Source organism: Felis catus, chromosome A1 (genome assembly GCF_018350175.1).
Source record: "Felis catus isolate Fca126 chromosome A1, F.catus_Fca126_mat1.0, whole genome shotgun sequence".
NCBI lineage: Eukaryota > Metazoa > Chordata > Mammalia > Carnivora > Felidae > Felis > Felis catus.
In genome coordinates, this window is record NC_058368.1 from 97,702,993 (window position 1) to 97,719,968 (window position 16,976).

General features: G+C 43.4%; 1 protein-coding gene and 1 long non-coding RNA gene across 7 annotated transcripts in view; one reads left to right on the plus strand and one right to left on the minus strand.

Moving 5' to 3' along the window:
- The window catches only part of TNFAIP8 (TNF alpha induced protein 8), a 132,586-nt gene extending 117,775 nt beyond the window's left edge, over nt 1-14,811 (plus strand). For all 6 annotated transcript variants that reach the window (XM_006927543.5, XM_019831275.3, XM_006927542.4 and 3 more), the window contains exon 2: nt 13,185-14,811. In XM_006927543.5, the coding sequence (XP_006927605.1) occupies nt 13,185-13,750 (566 nt within the window). In that variant the 3' untranslated portion in view covers nt 13,751-14,811. The remainder of the gene's footprint in view (nt 1-13,184) is intronic.
- Nucleotides 259-16,557, minus strand: LOC109499912. Its single transcript, XR_002157493.3, has 3 exons — nt 16,298-16,557; nt 12,601-12,606; nt 259-270 (listed from the first exon to the last, which is right to left on the minus strand). It is a non-coding gene; the product is annotated as an uncharacterized LOC109499912 (long non-coding RNA).
- Nucleotides 16,558-16,976: the final 419 nt, after the last annotated feature.

A 16,976-nucleotide genomic window follows, 5' to 3' on the forward strand; every position in this document is an offset into this window, starting at 1 on the left:
GGAGCAGAGAGAGAGGGAGACATAGACTCCAAAGCAGGCTCCAGGCTCTGAGCTGTCAGCACAGAGCCCAACGCGGGGCTGGAACTCACAAACCATGAGATCATGACCTGAGCTCGAAGTTGGATGCTTAATGGACTGAGCCACCCAGGCGCCCCTAAACTGACCTTTTAAAGGATGAGCAGAACTTTTTCAGGCAGGGTTGGAGGGAGAGGATGAGGGAGGGTAGATGTATAGCTTTTCTTTGTTCTCTGTTGTGTAAGACCTGTGCTCCTTCTGTCTTTTCTGTTTCAAGAAGTTGCTTTGTCCTGGGAAGCAGACACGCTCTAAGAAGTAGGATTCTACAGCTGGCTGAGCAGCATCATGGCGTTTGATAGAAAATTCATAAGCAATGAAAAGTACCTGAAATTCACTTTTCTTACAGAAGGTTGTGTGCTGTAGTCTGAAGCAGGGTACCTCCATTTTGCCACATCCTCGGATAAGTCATTTGACTTCTGAATCGCGCTCTCTCATCTGGTCGCGTCAGGGTCCAGTAATAAGGACGAAACCAGAACACTTTCATAAACATAAAAATCGTTACTGTGAAAATATCTTGCAAACTGTTGAGCGCTACACAAACGTCAGCTATCATTTTGTTATCTGATGGTCCTTATTATTCAACCAGGAATAACCTGATGAGACCAGAAAGGGTATGTTGGCTGCTGATGCCAGTTTTAGGGGCTGGCTCAGTAATACAACTGCACTCCTGTGTGCTAGAGTTTAAAATCTGTTACTGGTTTTCTGAGCTCTGTGTGTGTCTACATATTCATCAGGGGTCAGGGCCTCTTGTGGGGTAGAGCTTGAGGGGTGGAAAAGTGTAGAAAGTCATGGAGCTGATTCAGAGGATTTTCCTCTATATTCCGGCAGCAGATTGGATTATATCAATAGTGGAAAGGTTTTGTGTCCTCAAGAAAATGTGTAAATAAACCCAGCTTAATTGAAAAGTCTTCAAGAGAAACATAACATATCTTAATCCAACATAATTAATAAGGAAGCATTCGTTTAATTGAAAAGAACAGTTCACTAAAGTCAGTTTTGTATAAATGCTTGTAGGACATTTTTATTTCATTTCAAACTGGTATGAGTAATAGAGTTAGGCCCTGTCCAAGTTTTGGTTTAAGTATCATGTAAGAGACACTAACTTTTCTGTTCTCTTGGATACATTATCAAAATTCTTTGAGGCTTTAATGTAATAAGCGCTATTCTTAAAACATTTTTTCTAGGGGCGCCTGGGTGGCTCAGTCAATTAAGCATCTGATTCTTGATTCCGGCTCTGGTCATGATCTCACAGTTTGTGAGTTCGAGCCCCATGTTGGGCTCCATGCTGACAATGCAGAGCCTGCTTGGGATTCTCTCCACCCCCCCCCAAAGTAAATAAACTTAAAAATTCTTTTTTCTCTGGATTGGGTGTACAAGTTCACATCTGTTTTTTGGCAAAACTTTTTTGAGAGGGAGTTAAATCCACTCATGATCTACTTGGAGTATGCCTTTGTGACCAAAGTCCGCCGGTTTCAACATTTTGAAGTATAACATTCTGGGAGGACATGTTAGTGCTCATACACGCAAACCACATAGGCTGCCTCATAAAATGCAACTTCTTAGACAGTAGTCCCCGGAATTCTGAGTCAGTAGCTAGGGCAGTCTGTACTTCTTTTTTTTTTTTTTTTCTTCAAATTTTTTTTAGCGTTTATTTTTGAGAGAGAGACCACATATGAGCTGGTGAGAGAGAGGGAAAGAGAGGGAGACACAGAACCTGAAGCAGGCTCCAGGCTCCGAGCTGTCAGCACAGAGCCTGATGCAGGGCGTGGACTCACAAACCATGAGATCGTGACCTGAGTCGAAGTCAGACACTTAACCGACTGAGCCACCCAGGCGCCCCATGGTAGCTGGTACTTCTAAGAGGCCTCCAGATTCTTCTGATGCAAGCGGCCTGTGTCACAGTGCTGCCTCAGATACCTACGGTACGCGTCTTCTCCCTGCCAGGGCCCTCTTGAAAACAGAACAATTTGGAGTGGTGAGTTTTTCTGGCTTTGACAACACGCGTGTTATACATAGCTTGTGTTTTAAGTTTTTCTAAAATGTCTAGGGCCTACACCTATCTTTGGGCTTCTGACATGTAGGTGTGCTGCTGGGCAGACTTGTTCATCCCCTTCCCAGAAGGGTGGGAGTTCTATAGATCAGCTCTGGAATATGGTCATGTTTATTTCTGTAAGCCAGAATCTTATTTTCCTTCAAGGTCAGTATTTTGGGTCAGCCTTCTTTTGTGATGCCTTTCACAAACCTGGCGTCCCTGCATCATGCCACCCAGCAAAATTAATGTCCCCTCTGCTCCTGTTGCATGCCTACACGCTCCGATTGGAGAACTGATCATGGTGCATTGTGGCCCCCCACCCCCACTCCATGTGTGTGCCTGGGGAGAAGGGAGCGTGTTATTTATCACTGAAACCACAGTATCTGATATATTATAAACACTCACCAGAAGTTTTGTGGGATGATTCAGGTCTTTGGGTTGATCTTCTCACTTTATACGGCTCATTCTCATTATATCCTCATAAAAACCTTAGGGGTCCTCATTTGCAAATGAGGAAACGGAGGCATAGAGAGGTGAAGTAATTTGCCCCAGGGACATGGCACTCAGTGGCAGAGCCAGACTTCTGACCCAGACAGTATGACTCTGGAGTCCGTGCTCACATTGTCTGGTTTTGCCTGACTGCCTGTCTTGCCCTCTGCTATTTGCACAAGACCACTGTGAATCCATTCCAGAGGGATAACCAGACTCCAAGTCAATTTCGTAGCCAGTAATTTTCAGTGACCTTATCCTACAAATTTGTTAGTGGGTCCTTGGTATAATTAATTTGGAAAATTTGAGTAGATAAAGTGTTCCTTGACTGCACGCATCCTCCAGACTTTAATATTATTACCGCTCTTTGCGCATCCCAAAGGATATCTTAGTATATATACAATGTTTCCCAAACTTAACCAGAAAGAATTTTGTTCTGTGTAACACATTTTTAAATGTTTGTTTGTTTTTCAGAGAGAGAGAGCAAGCAATCGTGGAAGGGGCAGAGAGAGAGAGAGAGAGAGAAAGAGAGAGAGAGAGAGACAGAATCTGAAGCAGGCTCCAGGCTCTGAGCTGTCAGTACAGAGCCCGACACAGGGCTGGAACCCACAGACCTCGATAGATCATGACCTGAGCCTAAGTGGGAGGATTAATAGACTGAGCCGCCAGGCGCCCCAGCCCTTTCTTATTTAGTCTGGAGTGTCTTTGGTGCTTAAGTGCTTGGATAGTCTTCAGTGACCACTTACACTTCCCTGGGATAGTCCCAGATCTCTTGTCGTGGTGTAATTACCGATAGTGCTCTTTTCACAGGTATTTCATGTGGATGATAAACTGTGATTGCCCTACTCATGACATTTGTTCCCATTAAATAAAGTCCTATGTTTCACACTCACTACTTTCTCATCCCTCACTGCAGGATTCTTAGTGCTATTGCCTGTTTAGGAAGAAGCAAAGGTAACAGCCATGTGCCTCTAGCATCTCACCATTGTGTATCAGAGTCTTACACGGAACTGTGGACACTTACACAGTTTGTCTGCCCTCACTCAAAAGTTGTATTCCTTGGGGTGCCTGGGTGGTTCAGTCTGTTAAGTGTCCAACTTGGGCTCAGGTCTTGATCTCACGGTTCATGAGTTCAAGCCCTGCGTGGGGTTCTGTGCTGACAGCTCAGAGCCTGGGGCTTGCTTCGGATTCTGTGTCTCCTCCCCCACCCCCCCGCCCCTCTCTCTCTCTCTCTCACCAGCTCATGCTCTGTCTCTGTCTCTCTCTCTCTCTGTCTCTCAAAAATAAATAAAAACATTAAAAAAATTTTTAAGTTGCGTTTCATAAGCATTGCATGTCTGTAAGATTTCTTCACATTACACAGTATCTATTCATGTATCTGCTTATCTATGCAGGGAAAAAACCCAACTCTGAAAGGATACCAGAAATCTAAGAACACTTGTTCCCTTTGGGAATCAGGAGTTGGGGGTCCGGACTGTGCTGTGGGTGGCGAAACAGAGAGAGACTTTTCACTTAATATATTTAAATTCTGGCTTTTGAACAATGTAAGCATTTCTTTGTTTTATACAATTATATTTTAGAATGTGTAAAAACTGCTCAGGATTTTCCCTGAAAATACAAGCTATTTCAAGCCCAACTGGGTTGATCTCCTTTATACGGAATTTTATTTCCTTCCCCCAAGGAGAACTGGTCTTGTGCTTTTGTTTTCTTTCCTTTCCTGTCCACTCCTTTCCTTTCCTTTCCTTTCCTTTCCTTTCCTTTCCTTTCCTTTCCTTTCCTTTCCTTTCCTTTCCTTTCCTTTCCCTTTACTTAGCTAAATATATTAGGTCTTCCTATATCTTCAAGAAGTCTCTTTAAAAAAAATGTTTTTTTAATGTTTATGTATTTTTGAGAGACAGAGAGACAGAGCACAAGTGGGGGAGGGGCAGAGAGAGGGAGACACAGAATCCGAAGCAGGCTCCAGGCTCTGAGCTGTCAGCACAGAGTCTGATGTGGGACTTGAACTCACGAACAGCGAGATCATGACCTCAGCCGAAGTCGGATGCTCAGCCAACTGAGCCACCCAGGTGCCCCAAGAAGTCTCTTTTTCAAAGCTCTTGTAGGGATGCCCTGGGTGACTCAGGTCATGATCTCACACTTCACGAGTTCAAGCCCCACATCAGGCTCTCTGCTGTCAGTGTGAAGCGGCTTCAGATCCTCTGTCTCCCTCTCTCTGTTCCTCTTCTGCTTGCACGTGTTCTGTCTCTCAAAACTAAATAAACATTAAGAAAAACAAAATCTCATGTAGTGTAATGTAGTACTTGAGAGAATAACCTAGAGTCGGGCATACCTGGGTTCAAGCTCATCTCTTCCACTTACTAACCGTATGGCCTTGAGAAAGTAACTTAATTTCTCTGGACCTCAGTTACTTTATCTGTAAAATGGGGGCAATAACAACCTCTCTCTGCGAATCGTTCTGAAGCTTCAATGGGACAATGCAGATTTGGGGCAGTTCTGGGGATCGTGGAGTGAATGCTCCAAATATGCTGGCTAGCCAGTGGGTTCTCATGATCGTAAACCTCTCACTCTGACTTTGGGTAGCCACAAGATTCATTCTATTCTTGTATCTTCTGTACTAATATTTACAATACTGACATTCTTTGGGATCTACTTCATATAAATATCACCAGACTTTCTTCCAATCCTGGTACTGGTGATCCTTGGCCAGTTGATGCCCTGCAGAAAGCAGTCAAGGCATCACATGACTCCTGCAGCAAATTCATCTCTGCAGAGGGGCAGAGATGAAGTCTAATATGAAGTTAAAGGGGTTGAGACTCAGGAAATTACATTTTCAATTTTAAAATCATCATAAAACTAAGCCGTAGGAATAAAAGACACAGAGTGGATCCGAAAGTCATGATGAAGAGGTTCCAGAATTAAAGCAAGAAAAATAGCCCAAGATCACACAGGGAAAGGCTTCAGAGTGTTTTCTTCAGGACGTAATTTCTTTTGCCTACAAATTTGGAAAATAGGGAACATAGGGAGATACGAGTAGAAAGAACACAGTGTGCGTAAACATTGGGTTCGAATCCCTGCTCCTCCATTTCAAGTGATATGAAGTATAAGGGGACAAGTCTCTATATTCATTTGTGATCATGAGCCTGGCATGCTGGTGGGTGTTTTCAAATTCGTAACTCATTAAATCTCACTCAAGCCATGCTACCTTGAAATGATGTCCCACTTAGCAGATGAGAAAACTGAGGTTCGAGGAATTAAATGACACTCAAGTTTACAGCCCAAGACTCTTGACCTTGAGCCTTCTGTCTTCTTTGGTGCTGCCCTGCCTTTGGGTGTCAGGTTGTCTGGGAGGCTTCACGAGCTCCCAGTGAGATACTGTGACTCTCTGGGGTAATCTTTTTGGCTGTTACGGGTTTTCACTTTGGCTTTATATTTGGTCCATTTCCTCTGCATCTGTTCCCTGTTGCACAACTTTGCGAGGGTGTTGACGCCGTTTCTCGTCTTGTTTCTTTGTGGTAGCCTTCACTTCTGTTCTCCACTGACCAGTTTTTTTTCTGGACAGAATACCCTGGCACTATCTATCAAAGTCCTTACTAACAAGAGATTTAACACCTTAAAAAAAAGAGAAATTCCCTGATAAAGTTTTAATATTTGTTAGATTTTTTTTTAAATGTCATCATAGCAAAGAAAATGTGAGTCGTTATTAACTGAGGTCTCTGAAGTCTCTGTTTTCACACAATCATCTGGTATTTTGCATTTCTCAGCTACATATTTCTTCCAGAAGGAGTTGATTAATTTTGACCAAATGTGATTCAGTATTTGAAAGCAACAGAATGCACTCGGAGTTTATTTAGATTGTTGAACCTATGGGGAAGGCTGTTCTGTGCCAGGCATTGTGGAAGATACTGCCATGGGGTCTATGTCCATTAATTTTGGAACAATCCCGAGAAGCGGGCGTCATGATTCTTATCTTGTGGGTGGGGAAACTGAGTCTCAGCTGTATCCCTGAGCAGTAGGGCAGTTCTGGAACCATTATTATAGAATATTTGAACTTTTATAAGTACACTCTTCTTTTCAAGGCCCCTGACAGAATAACTTGCCACAGGAAATGTATAGTAATTCTCTCTAGTATGCTAGAAGTTTACGCTGCCATTTTTCTATTTTAAGTGGTTTTGATGCAAAAATTCTAATATGTATTGAAGGTTTTCTTTAAGATGGTAAAATCCTGGGGCACCTGGGTGGCTCAGTCGTTAAGTGTCTGACTTTGGCTCAGGTCATGATCTCACAATTTGTGAGTTCGAGTCCCGCATCAGGCTCTGTGCTGACAGCTCAGAGCCTGGAGCCTGCTTTGGATTCTGTGTCTCCCTCTCTCTCTCTGCCCCTCACCTGCTTGCTCACTCACTCTTGCTCTCTCTCTCTCTTTCTCAAAAATAAAATAAAACAACAACAACAAAAAAAGAAGGTAAACTCCTGACTCTCCAACAAATACAAAATGGGCACGCCAAAGATTTTCCAGAGCTCGCTAATGAATGAGGAACCAGTAAGCCCTTATGATTGGCTCAGGAGAATCCCCAGGACAACACAGGCAAACAAGAAAATGAATTATCAGTTGTGCCTCCTCTTGACAAAATGTATTTGTATGTCTACGGACAAGAGTCATTTACAGTACTACCCGTCTTCTACAACTTACGGAGTTGTAAAGTATCTGAGTGCAGAACGAAAAAAGGAATCTGGGACAGGGTGCTTTATGGTTGCTGGCTCTCCACTGAAAAGCCACCCAGTGTTGTTTTTGCTTTTTGTTTTTTCCCCTTTTTGGCTCATTTTCCCTTGCATTTGTCTTCTTTATCATGTTACCTTTTAATTTTTTTTTTAATGTTTATTTATTTGAGTGGCAGAGAGAGACAGGGACAGAGAATCCCAAGTGGGCTATGTGCTGACAGCAGAGAGCCCCCATGCGGGACTGGAACCCACACACCGTGAGATCATGACCTGAGTTGAAGTCGGACACTTAACTGACTGAGCCACCCAGGCACCCTCACTTTTAAAGTGACCATGTACTCTTTTGGAAGTGGTAGGAGACCCAGAGTAAATGAGTTAGCCTGTCTGCGTGATGGTGCATACTCTTGGTGTTTAGCCCCTTGGAGTCAGGAAGATGCATAGATACCAGAATTTGCGGTTAGATTCGGGTGAAGGACCCTAGATGTACTGATTCGTGTCAGGGCCTCTGTCTGTGTGACCGAAAGCTGACGGGCCGGTTAAGGTGCCTGGCGCTTGACCCTTTCTCTCTGGGCAATGTTGCCTCGAGTTTACAGTCACGGTCCCTCCACAGGGGCAGCCCCTTCTGAGAGTGGGAATCTTGGTGGCCTCTGCTGCCTGGGACCCTCTCCTCCCCCCCCCCCCCCCCCCGCACCCCACCATTTCCCCAACCCTGCCCTTTCTTTTCTTTCTTTCTGTTTCCCCCTTTGGGATTTTTTGAGTGCGGAGGCTGGTGTCACAGATACCTCACCAACCATTCCAGTCATTCCTTGATTGTTCCCCGGAGCGCTCCCAGATCCCAGCGGAGGGAGGTCAACTCTTAGCCTGTTGATTTCTTGTGACACTGTGTACCACGTATTGTGGCCACTTCCCTATCCCAGTGCTTTTTACTAAGTCCCATTTAGACTTGGAGTTATTCAGGTGCAAGAGAGCTAAGGTTTTATATATTTGTTTAAAGAACTTTTATTAACAGCCCACAACAGCCAGACATGCTCTCTAAATTGTTTTCTTTTCCATCTTTCCTAAGACTGGGCCCACAGGATCGCATTTTAACTAGGCAGGAATTAGAAATGGCATACATGTACATCTGTAGTCACTGCTTACAAGTTCCAAGTATAACAAATTGGATAGGTGAAGAAATTATTTATTTGCTAGTGAGGTTGTAAAGTTAGCTGGGCGCTTTACTGTGTTAGCAATTTCTCAGTTGGAATAATGTTATGGGGAACTTTTGTTAATTTCAGAAAACTATGGGTTTTCATTAGTTAAATTTTATGAAAAGTTTTGTTTTTATTTTTGCCTTTCAAGCACTTTTTTCTCCTTCCCTAGAGGGGTCAGTATATTTTTACCATCAATGTTTATCTCCAAATTTTTAACTGTTGATGCTAAAACCAGGATTCCCTGAATATCAGTTTGCTTTACAGCAAACATTGCTGAAATGGGTGATGTTGTTAAACCAAGAAAGGAAATACAGCGATATAGAGGAAGGGCAGAAAGAGAAGTAGGTATAAAATAACATTTACACCCCTTACTATGCAACAGTCTTAATAGTGTCAGTCCTTTGTATGTTTTTGATATATGGCATTGCTTTTCTTTTTCTTTTTTTACATTTATTTATTTTGAGAGAGAGAGTGGAGGAGGGGTAGAGAGGGGGGTCCAGGATCCAAACTGGGCTCTGTGCTGACAGCAGAGAGCCCGATACAGGGCTTGAACCCACACACTGAGATCTTGACCTGAGCCAAAGTTGGATGCTCAACTGACTAAGCCACCCAGTCCCCCATTCTTTTTCTTTTTCTTTTTTTTTTTTAAGTTTGTTTATTCATTTTGAAAGAGAAACAGAGAGAGCAAGTGGGGAAGGGACAGAGAGAGAGGGAGAGAGAGAATCCCAAGCAGACTGCATGCTATCAGGGCAGAGCCCGATGCGGGGCTTGATCCCATGAAGCATGATATGACCTCAGCTGAAACCAAGAGTCAGACACTTAACTGACTGAGCCACCCAGGTGCCCCAAGGCATCATTTTTCATTAGACGAAGATGTACACGTATATTTTCAAACACAGGCGAATTCATCTTGATAAAACATTGAAACCATATTTTCAGCGCCTTCTCCTGTGAGAACACCTCCTTTCACCTCTTAGCTGCTTCCCAGGACGTACCTTTGGTCCATCCCTCTGTTACCCATTTAAACATAGATCCCTTCAGAGGAAGAAGTGGCCCTGTGTCTAATCTTCCTCAGTAGCCAGATGTAGCAGATGCAAGTGAGAACCATTGCCTTGGCTTTTATGCTAAATATTTGTTTGATTGTCCTGCGGTGTTTTCTCATTCTGCACAGCAGATCTGTTCTCTTTTAAAGAGTGATTGATGGCGGTAAGAGAAACCACACTCTTGAGTGCAAGAGAAGAAAACCACCTGGTGAGCTAGGTAAAATAAATACCTGTTTTGTTCTAGCTTCTAAAACAAACAAACAACCCTTCACATATGTATTTAAAACTCTCGTTTTACAGGCCGCCCTGTTTTCATAGGGAAGTATCTCAGTGGAGTGAAGGGAGGGAGGGCAAATCGGCTTCTGTTTCTACGAGAAGCTCCATACACCAGGCACCCGTGTATATGCGTGTATCACCTTATCTCTCAAAGAGCTTGGGTTCTAGGGAGGAGAGAGGCAGACAATCACAATGTAGGCAAATAAGGAGGATTTCAGAAACAAGGGAGTGTGATGGTCAGCAAAGACTTGAAGTCAGCATCTGTTCCTAATTCCCATTTTCAAAAGCTCTGACTGCTGCACGAGAAGAGGTTGGAAAGGGGTTTGGACGAGCCTGGTGTCCGTGGAGATGGAGGCAAGTGGGGGAAGGCAGAGTGGGAAGATCTTGGTAACGGACTGGGCGAGAGAGAGGATGGTATGGCGCACGACAGCCAGACCGCCGACTTGAGCAAAGGGATGCAAGTGATGCTTTTTGTGACGATAGAAAAGAATGAAGGAGGAACACTTCGGGGCCAGCCAGGGAATCAAGGATTCGGTTTTAGACGTGGTGCATTTGAAATGGCTGCAAAACAGCCCAGAGAAAGGAAAGCCCTGAATGCATTTGCAAAATGAGTCCGGGAACGAGGTCAGAGTGAGTTATAAGTGTGGGAGTTGCTGGCACCTGGGTGGTATCTGAAGCCACCAGAGTGGATGAGATCACACTGGGCTGAGGGTAGAGCAAAAGAAAAAACGTGGTCCAGGACTAGCTCTGAGATATCCCAGGCCTTGAAGGAGCTCGTAGAGGATGTGAAACTGACAAATGAGCCTGAGCAGGAATGGCTAAAGGCAATTAATTTGCAAGGGGGTAAAAAATCCTACTTCATGATCACAGACCACACAACCCTGGCAGGCGGCTCTCAGCCACAACCCCCAGTTGGCTCCAAAGAAGCCTTCACTAATGCTAGAAGGGAAATCCACTGTGTGCCTGTCTGCCCTGCACGGGACGGGGGAAAATGAGCTTCAGCCTCCCTTTAAGAGAGGACTGAGCTGGCTGTAACCCAAAGAATAAAATGAAAGTAGGAAGTGGCTGCTGTGTTTCTAGAACAGGGCTTGCAGTTCCTCTGGGGCAACTAGGAAAGCCTCAGAATTCAGCTTTGCTGTCTCGGTTGAGACTTTGTTACCAAAGTAACAAATGGGGAGCGATTTTGCTCTGCTGGCAGTGACCTTGCTTTTCACACTTTCTCTTGTGGGAGGTTCAAGTGCTACATGACAGAGTTTTGCTCTTTATGTTTGACATCAAATGGCACATTTACATTTAATAAGCAAAGTAGCTCAGAGGAGGTGCAAACTTCTAAGTCCAGTCTTGGAGAAAGGGGGGCGCAGAGGATTTTCACTCCTCTCTCTCTGGTTCCAGTGATTGAGTCATATACAATGTTTCCATCAAATGGACATTGCAGTAAATCCCACAGAGGTAGCCTGGGTCACATCCTGAAGATTAAACACAGAATAACCTTTCTACTCCACATAAAATAAGTTTCTGAAATCCTGTTATTTGCTATGGATCTGAAGTTTGGGGGCTATCCCTTCCTGTATAAATCAGGTTTATTTGTTGAAGGTCCATACCATAAATTCTGTCATGGAAAGTGGTCGCTGGTCTTGATGTGGTAATATTAACCACATGTGTGGCATTTATTTCGATGCAAATTATTTCGTGTAGATTAACTCGTACACTCTTTTGCAAGCCTTTAGGAGTAGAACTGGGCTTAATTGTTGAGAATATAACACAACTTGGAAACCTTCACATACTGGCTGTTTCGCATGCTTTTTCACTTTCCTTTTCTTTCTCAAAATATATTTCACTTCTTCTTCCACAGTTTCAGATCATGTTTCAGACGTTTAAATATCGACATTGGTGAAGGCACTGCTTCTCGTTCAGTGAAGGCTTTCTTTCAGGACTTATGGCCCTGTATATTCATAAGAGACGTTCTGGTGATTAGGAACCACTTCATGCCGCCTAGAATATATCCCAGAGCTGGCCCAAATGTCACATCTAACGTGGCAGTGCCATACTGAGAGAGACACTCTTCTTATATACCCTTCCAGCCTGGATTAGGGAGTGGACGCCTTTTTGCTTTCTGCCCCTAGCCTGTCCACACTAGAAATAATTGTGTATCACTGATGCCCTGACTATTTAGGTGAAAGACTAAACTTGGTTTGGGGAGTAAACATGTACTGAGCATTTTCACTGACCGGCTGTACGCTGGGAGCATAATACAGTGTTTCATTAATAGTTAATATGCACAACTATTGTTATGTGTATCTTACACCCCTGTCAAATTCAGTTATGGTCATTTCAAAAGCAAACTCTAAGCATCAGCTTTTTCAAAGCTCCATGTTATTCATGGAGCCCATTTCATTAGCTCGTAAAAGTGTAGTTATTTCCTCATAATGTATAAACGATGTGTAAACGTTTAAAGGGAACGAACAATGGCCGATCATCAGAAACAGCAAGTGACAATGAGCCCTCCAAGGAATATTCTTTTCCAAGACTCAACGCCTGGGAGTTGAAACTCTGGGCCCTTAGGATCACCAAACTGGTAGGGGCGGGCCAGCATCTCAGGAAATTTGACTTTTTGCAGCTGAAGTTTAAAACAGGGCTCTCCTTTTGATTTGCTTCCATGAATTTGCTACTTTGCTCAGTGTGGCTTTGCTCTTTATCCTTCTTACATGTAAAGGGGGCTCTTTAAACTGTTCTTGGTGAGGGGCGCCTAGGTGGCTCAGTCGGTTAAGCGGGCGACTTCCGACTCAGGTCATGATCTTGCGGTTCGTGACTTCGGGCCCCGTGTCGGGCTCTATGCTGACGGCTCAGAGCCTGGAGCCTGCTTCGGATTCTGGGTCTCCCTCTCTCCCTGTTCCTCCCCCACTTGCACTCTGTCTCTCTCACAAAAATAAATAAAGATCAAAAAAAAATTAATTGTTCTTGGTGACTGGTGCCCAGAGGACAGTTGCGGGGTTGATTTTATATTTTGGGGGGGTTTCTTATAAAATTAAATTGGGGGAAAATTGTGTAAAAACTGCTTCGTGAGACGTACTGTTTTTGTAATCAGAAAAAGTTATCTTTGGAAAGGTTGCCCCTTTCAACTGCTACACCAAGTAGTGAGTGTATAGCCGAAGGCATAAAACACTTGAGTTGCAAGAGACCTTAAAGATTATGCACGGCAACCCGTTCATTTCGTGAGGACCTAACACCCAGAAGCGTAGTAAGATCTTTCATTCTTTTCTGAACGGAAACAAACGTCAACGGATGGGAGGCAACCACACCATGGGCAAATGAGAAGGAAAATAGTCCTTAATATCTGTGTTTTAATTTGCTTCCTTTCAGTGGCCACAGATGTCTTCAATTCCAAAAACCTGGCCGTGCAGGCGCAAAAGAAGATCTTGGGGAAAATGGTGTCCAAATCCATCGCCACCACCCTCATCGACGACACGAGCAGCGAAGTCCTGGATGAGCTCTACCGAGTGACCAAAGAGTACACCCAGAACAAGAAAGAGGCAGAGAAAATCATCAAGAACCTCATCAAAACAGTCATCAAGCTGGCCATCCTCTACAGGAACAACCAGTTTAATCAAGATGAGCTGGCGCTGATGGAGAAATTTAAGAAGAAGGTTCACCAGCTCGCCATGACCGTGGTCAGCTTCCATCAGGTGGAGTACACCTTTGACCGCAACGTGTTATCCCGGCTGCTGAATGAATGCAGAGAGCTGCTGCACCAGATCATCCAGCGTCACCTCACTGCCAAGTCACACGGACGGGTTAATAATGTCTTCGACCATTTCTCAGATTGCGATTTTTTAGCTGCCTTATATAACCCCTTTGGAAATTTCAAGCCCCACCTACAAAAACTCTGTGACGGTGTGAACAAAATGCTGGATGAGGAGAACATTTGAGCGTATGAGCGAAGACTGACTGCTCGCGATTTATTTGAAAATGGAGCACTGCTGATGTATGAAGGAAAAAAGAATTTTTTTTTTTTTTTTTAAGATTACACATGGTTCAGAAAGACATTGGCCAATTCGGTTGGTAGACATTAGTGGTAATGTCTTATGTGGCTTGTTTTATTGGAAGAAAAGCATAGTGCCAAAAATTCTGGTGAAAGGCTCCCTAATGGTTGACAGATACGTGGGAAAAGTGTATGATGCAAATATGGAGTCATACAAAGATGAATATGTATGGCTCTGAACCTCAAGACATCTATTTTAGAGCAGTTAATAGCACATTGGATATTTCTAACGTGTACAGAGTTATGTATTTTGATTCACTATTATTCCTTACTATGTGTATGTACCTCTGTTAAGAAGCCGAGGTCTTTCTCTCGCTCTCATTGTTCCTTTTGAAACAATTTCATTGGCGAGTTTACCTTTGGTTGAACATTCTTGCATTAAAGATTGTGTCACTGACATTCAAGAATTAAGTCTTCATGGAGAATTAAGACACTCAAGAATTAAGGTGGTCAAACGGAACCCTCAGAAAAATTGAAAAACGGCTTCTCTGAAGTCAGTATTGTAGGAACCAACTGTATGTGACATCACGAATAATGTTTCTGGAGTTGAAACGCTTCTGGAGTTGAGTCCTGTTTTTTAGTACCAACAGTGCTACATCCGAAACGTGGTAATTCTTGAAAATGTGCTGGTGGCATCTCTACCCATTTTCGATGTGAGAGTCACAGAGGAAAATCTAGGTGGTTCTTGTAAAAGTTAAGTGGTATGAAGACAGTTACTACAATCTTTATTTTAGAGAGGAGCCCGTCAAAATAATGTAGGGGGATAAGGGCCAAAAAGGAGGAAAGCATATTGCTGTAGCATGTGAGAATGGAAATAAAAGGCATTTCAATGTTTAATAAGGTTTGATAGGTAAATAAAGAATGTCACTTTTTTATTTAACTATAAGGTTTTTGCTATTTTGTTATTTGCTATTTTGATGAGTAAACCAAAGAATATGTGCATTCTAAGCAGTTTGTGTGTTGTTTGTATATAATTTTGTGTGTGTAAATGATAAAGTAAGCATCTTATTTAAAAAATTTTTTTTAAGTTTATTTATTTTTGGGAGAGAGAGAGCAAAGCAGAGGAGGGGCAGAGAGAGAGGAAGACACAGAATCTGAAGCCAGCTCCAGGCTCTGAGCTGTCAGCACAGAGCCTGAGATAGGGCTTGAACCTATGAACTGTGAGATCATGATCTGAGGCAAAGGCAGGGACTTAACCGACTGAGCCACCCAGGCACCCCAGCATCTTCTTATTTTATAAAAAAGAAATGGAAACCTACTGGCCAACTATCAGGAAATAACAGACTTAAGTACCAGTCCTAAATATTTGCATCGTCACTGTGTCTGTGATTGAGTGTACTCTTTTGCCTTGAATTTGCCTGCCTCCCAGAACAGTGACATTAAAATAGTAGTTCACCGGGAAAGGTCCCACAACTTAAAAATTTCAGAGGTTGAGATCTGCTTGAACCCACTCCAGCCTGAAGGAGGAGGGCCATTTCCCTGAGTCCCTCGTGTGCTTGTCCAAGACCGGCAGCAGAGGCAATGTGTCTCCTTATTTGATATTAAATCCTTGACACCAAGATTAGAACTGAAATGACCGTTCTCACATCGCCAAGCGGGTAGGTGATTTTGAGATGTTATAGCAATAGCATAGCGACTGCAGAAATGACCCCTTCCGCTTCATAACCTGCTAAGTTGCATGTAAGCTTCGTTCAGCAGCCTTCCATGGCCTTCCTCATGCGATCTTACTTCTGGCCTCTGCTTTCCTTACACGGGAAGGGAGTGTGGTCTTCAAGAGCTCCTGATTTAGTGCTTCTCTGTTCTCTACCAGTTCATCCTCAGCAGAGGCATGCAAAATGGAATGGCTTGGCCGTTGTAGGCTATTTCTTGCTCATCTCTAGCTGTGGACAGGACCCACCAGAGAGAGGATAAGGATACGTTTAGATCCGTCTGGGCACATTTTGGATCATAAAATTGTGCCTGCAGGCCAGTCATCAAATGTGCTTGAGGGAGGGAGCGAGCAACCCTTCATCTCACACAGAAGGCAGCGAGGACTCTCCAGAAGGAGGGAGTCCTGTTAGCTGCCATTTCAGTATCATGTTCTGGAGGGAGCTCATCTCCTTACCAATCTTGTGCCTGCCTGGAAGGATGCCTTAGGGATGAGCTACAAAGTCTTTTTTTGTTTTAGATTAAAAAAAATTTTTTTGAAGTTTATTTATTTTGAGAGAGAGTGAGAGATGAGCAGGGGAAGGGCAAAGAGACAGGGAGAGACGGAGAGAGAATCCCAAGCAGGCTCCGCACCATCAGCACGGAGTCCAATGCAGGGCTCGAACTCATGAACCATGAGATCATGGCCTGAGCCAAAACCAAGAGTCAGGCCCTTAACTGACTGAGCCACCCAGGTGCCCCAGCTACAAAGTCTTGATCTGTAAGTTCATTTCTGATGCAACCAGACTCCCCTATGCATGAATTTAGTTTTGGGGAAGGGTTGGAAAGGCTGGAAAGAATCCAAATATGCTCAAGATGGATAATTCTGAGCCAAGTTAATAGTCATTTGAGGGCCTTAAGAACATTTTTAAAAATTGAGTCTTTTTACATTTTAGAAAAAAATCATGAATTGTGTTAGAAATTGATTTTTCAAAATTTCATGCTGATGGCTTTTCTGCAAATATTATGAGTTAATATAATATAAGTGAGTGATAATATTAGGTGTTAACAGAGTGATTATTAGGTTCCAGCACACAAATGAGGAAACTACAAGAGAAATTAAGGAATTGCCCAAGTTCACTTAGACTATTAAGTGTCAAAACCAGGATATCTATAAAACCCTATTTTTCTTTAAATATGGTATGGGTAAAGACATTTCTAGAAACATCATTGCTTCAGACAACAATGGGCAGTGTGCTTCTGAAATGGTTTTTCACAGAGTGACATATGAGACTGTACTTAAATCATGCAGGTCTGATCTATTAAGATCTGGGTATGATCAGAGACATTTTGTGAACTTTTCAATACAGCTTCCAATTTGGAGACTTCTCATAGCTCAAATTTCAGTCCCCTCCAGAACTTCAATTCAAGGTCCTCACAACCAACGATGATCCGTGGGGTACAGTGTGCACCTCCCCTGAGGCAGT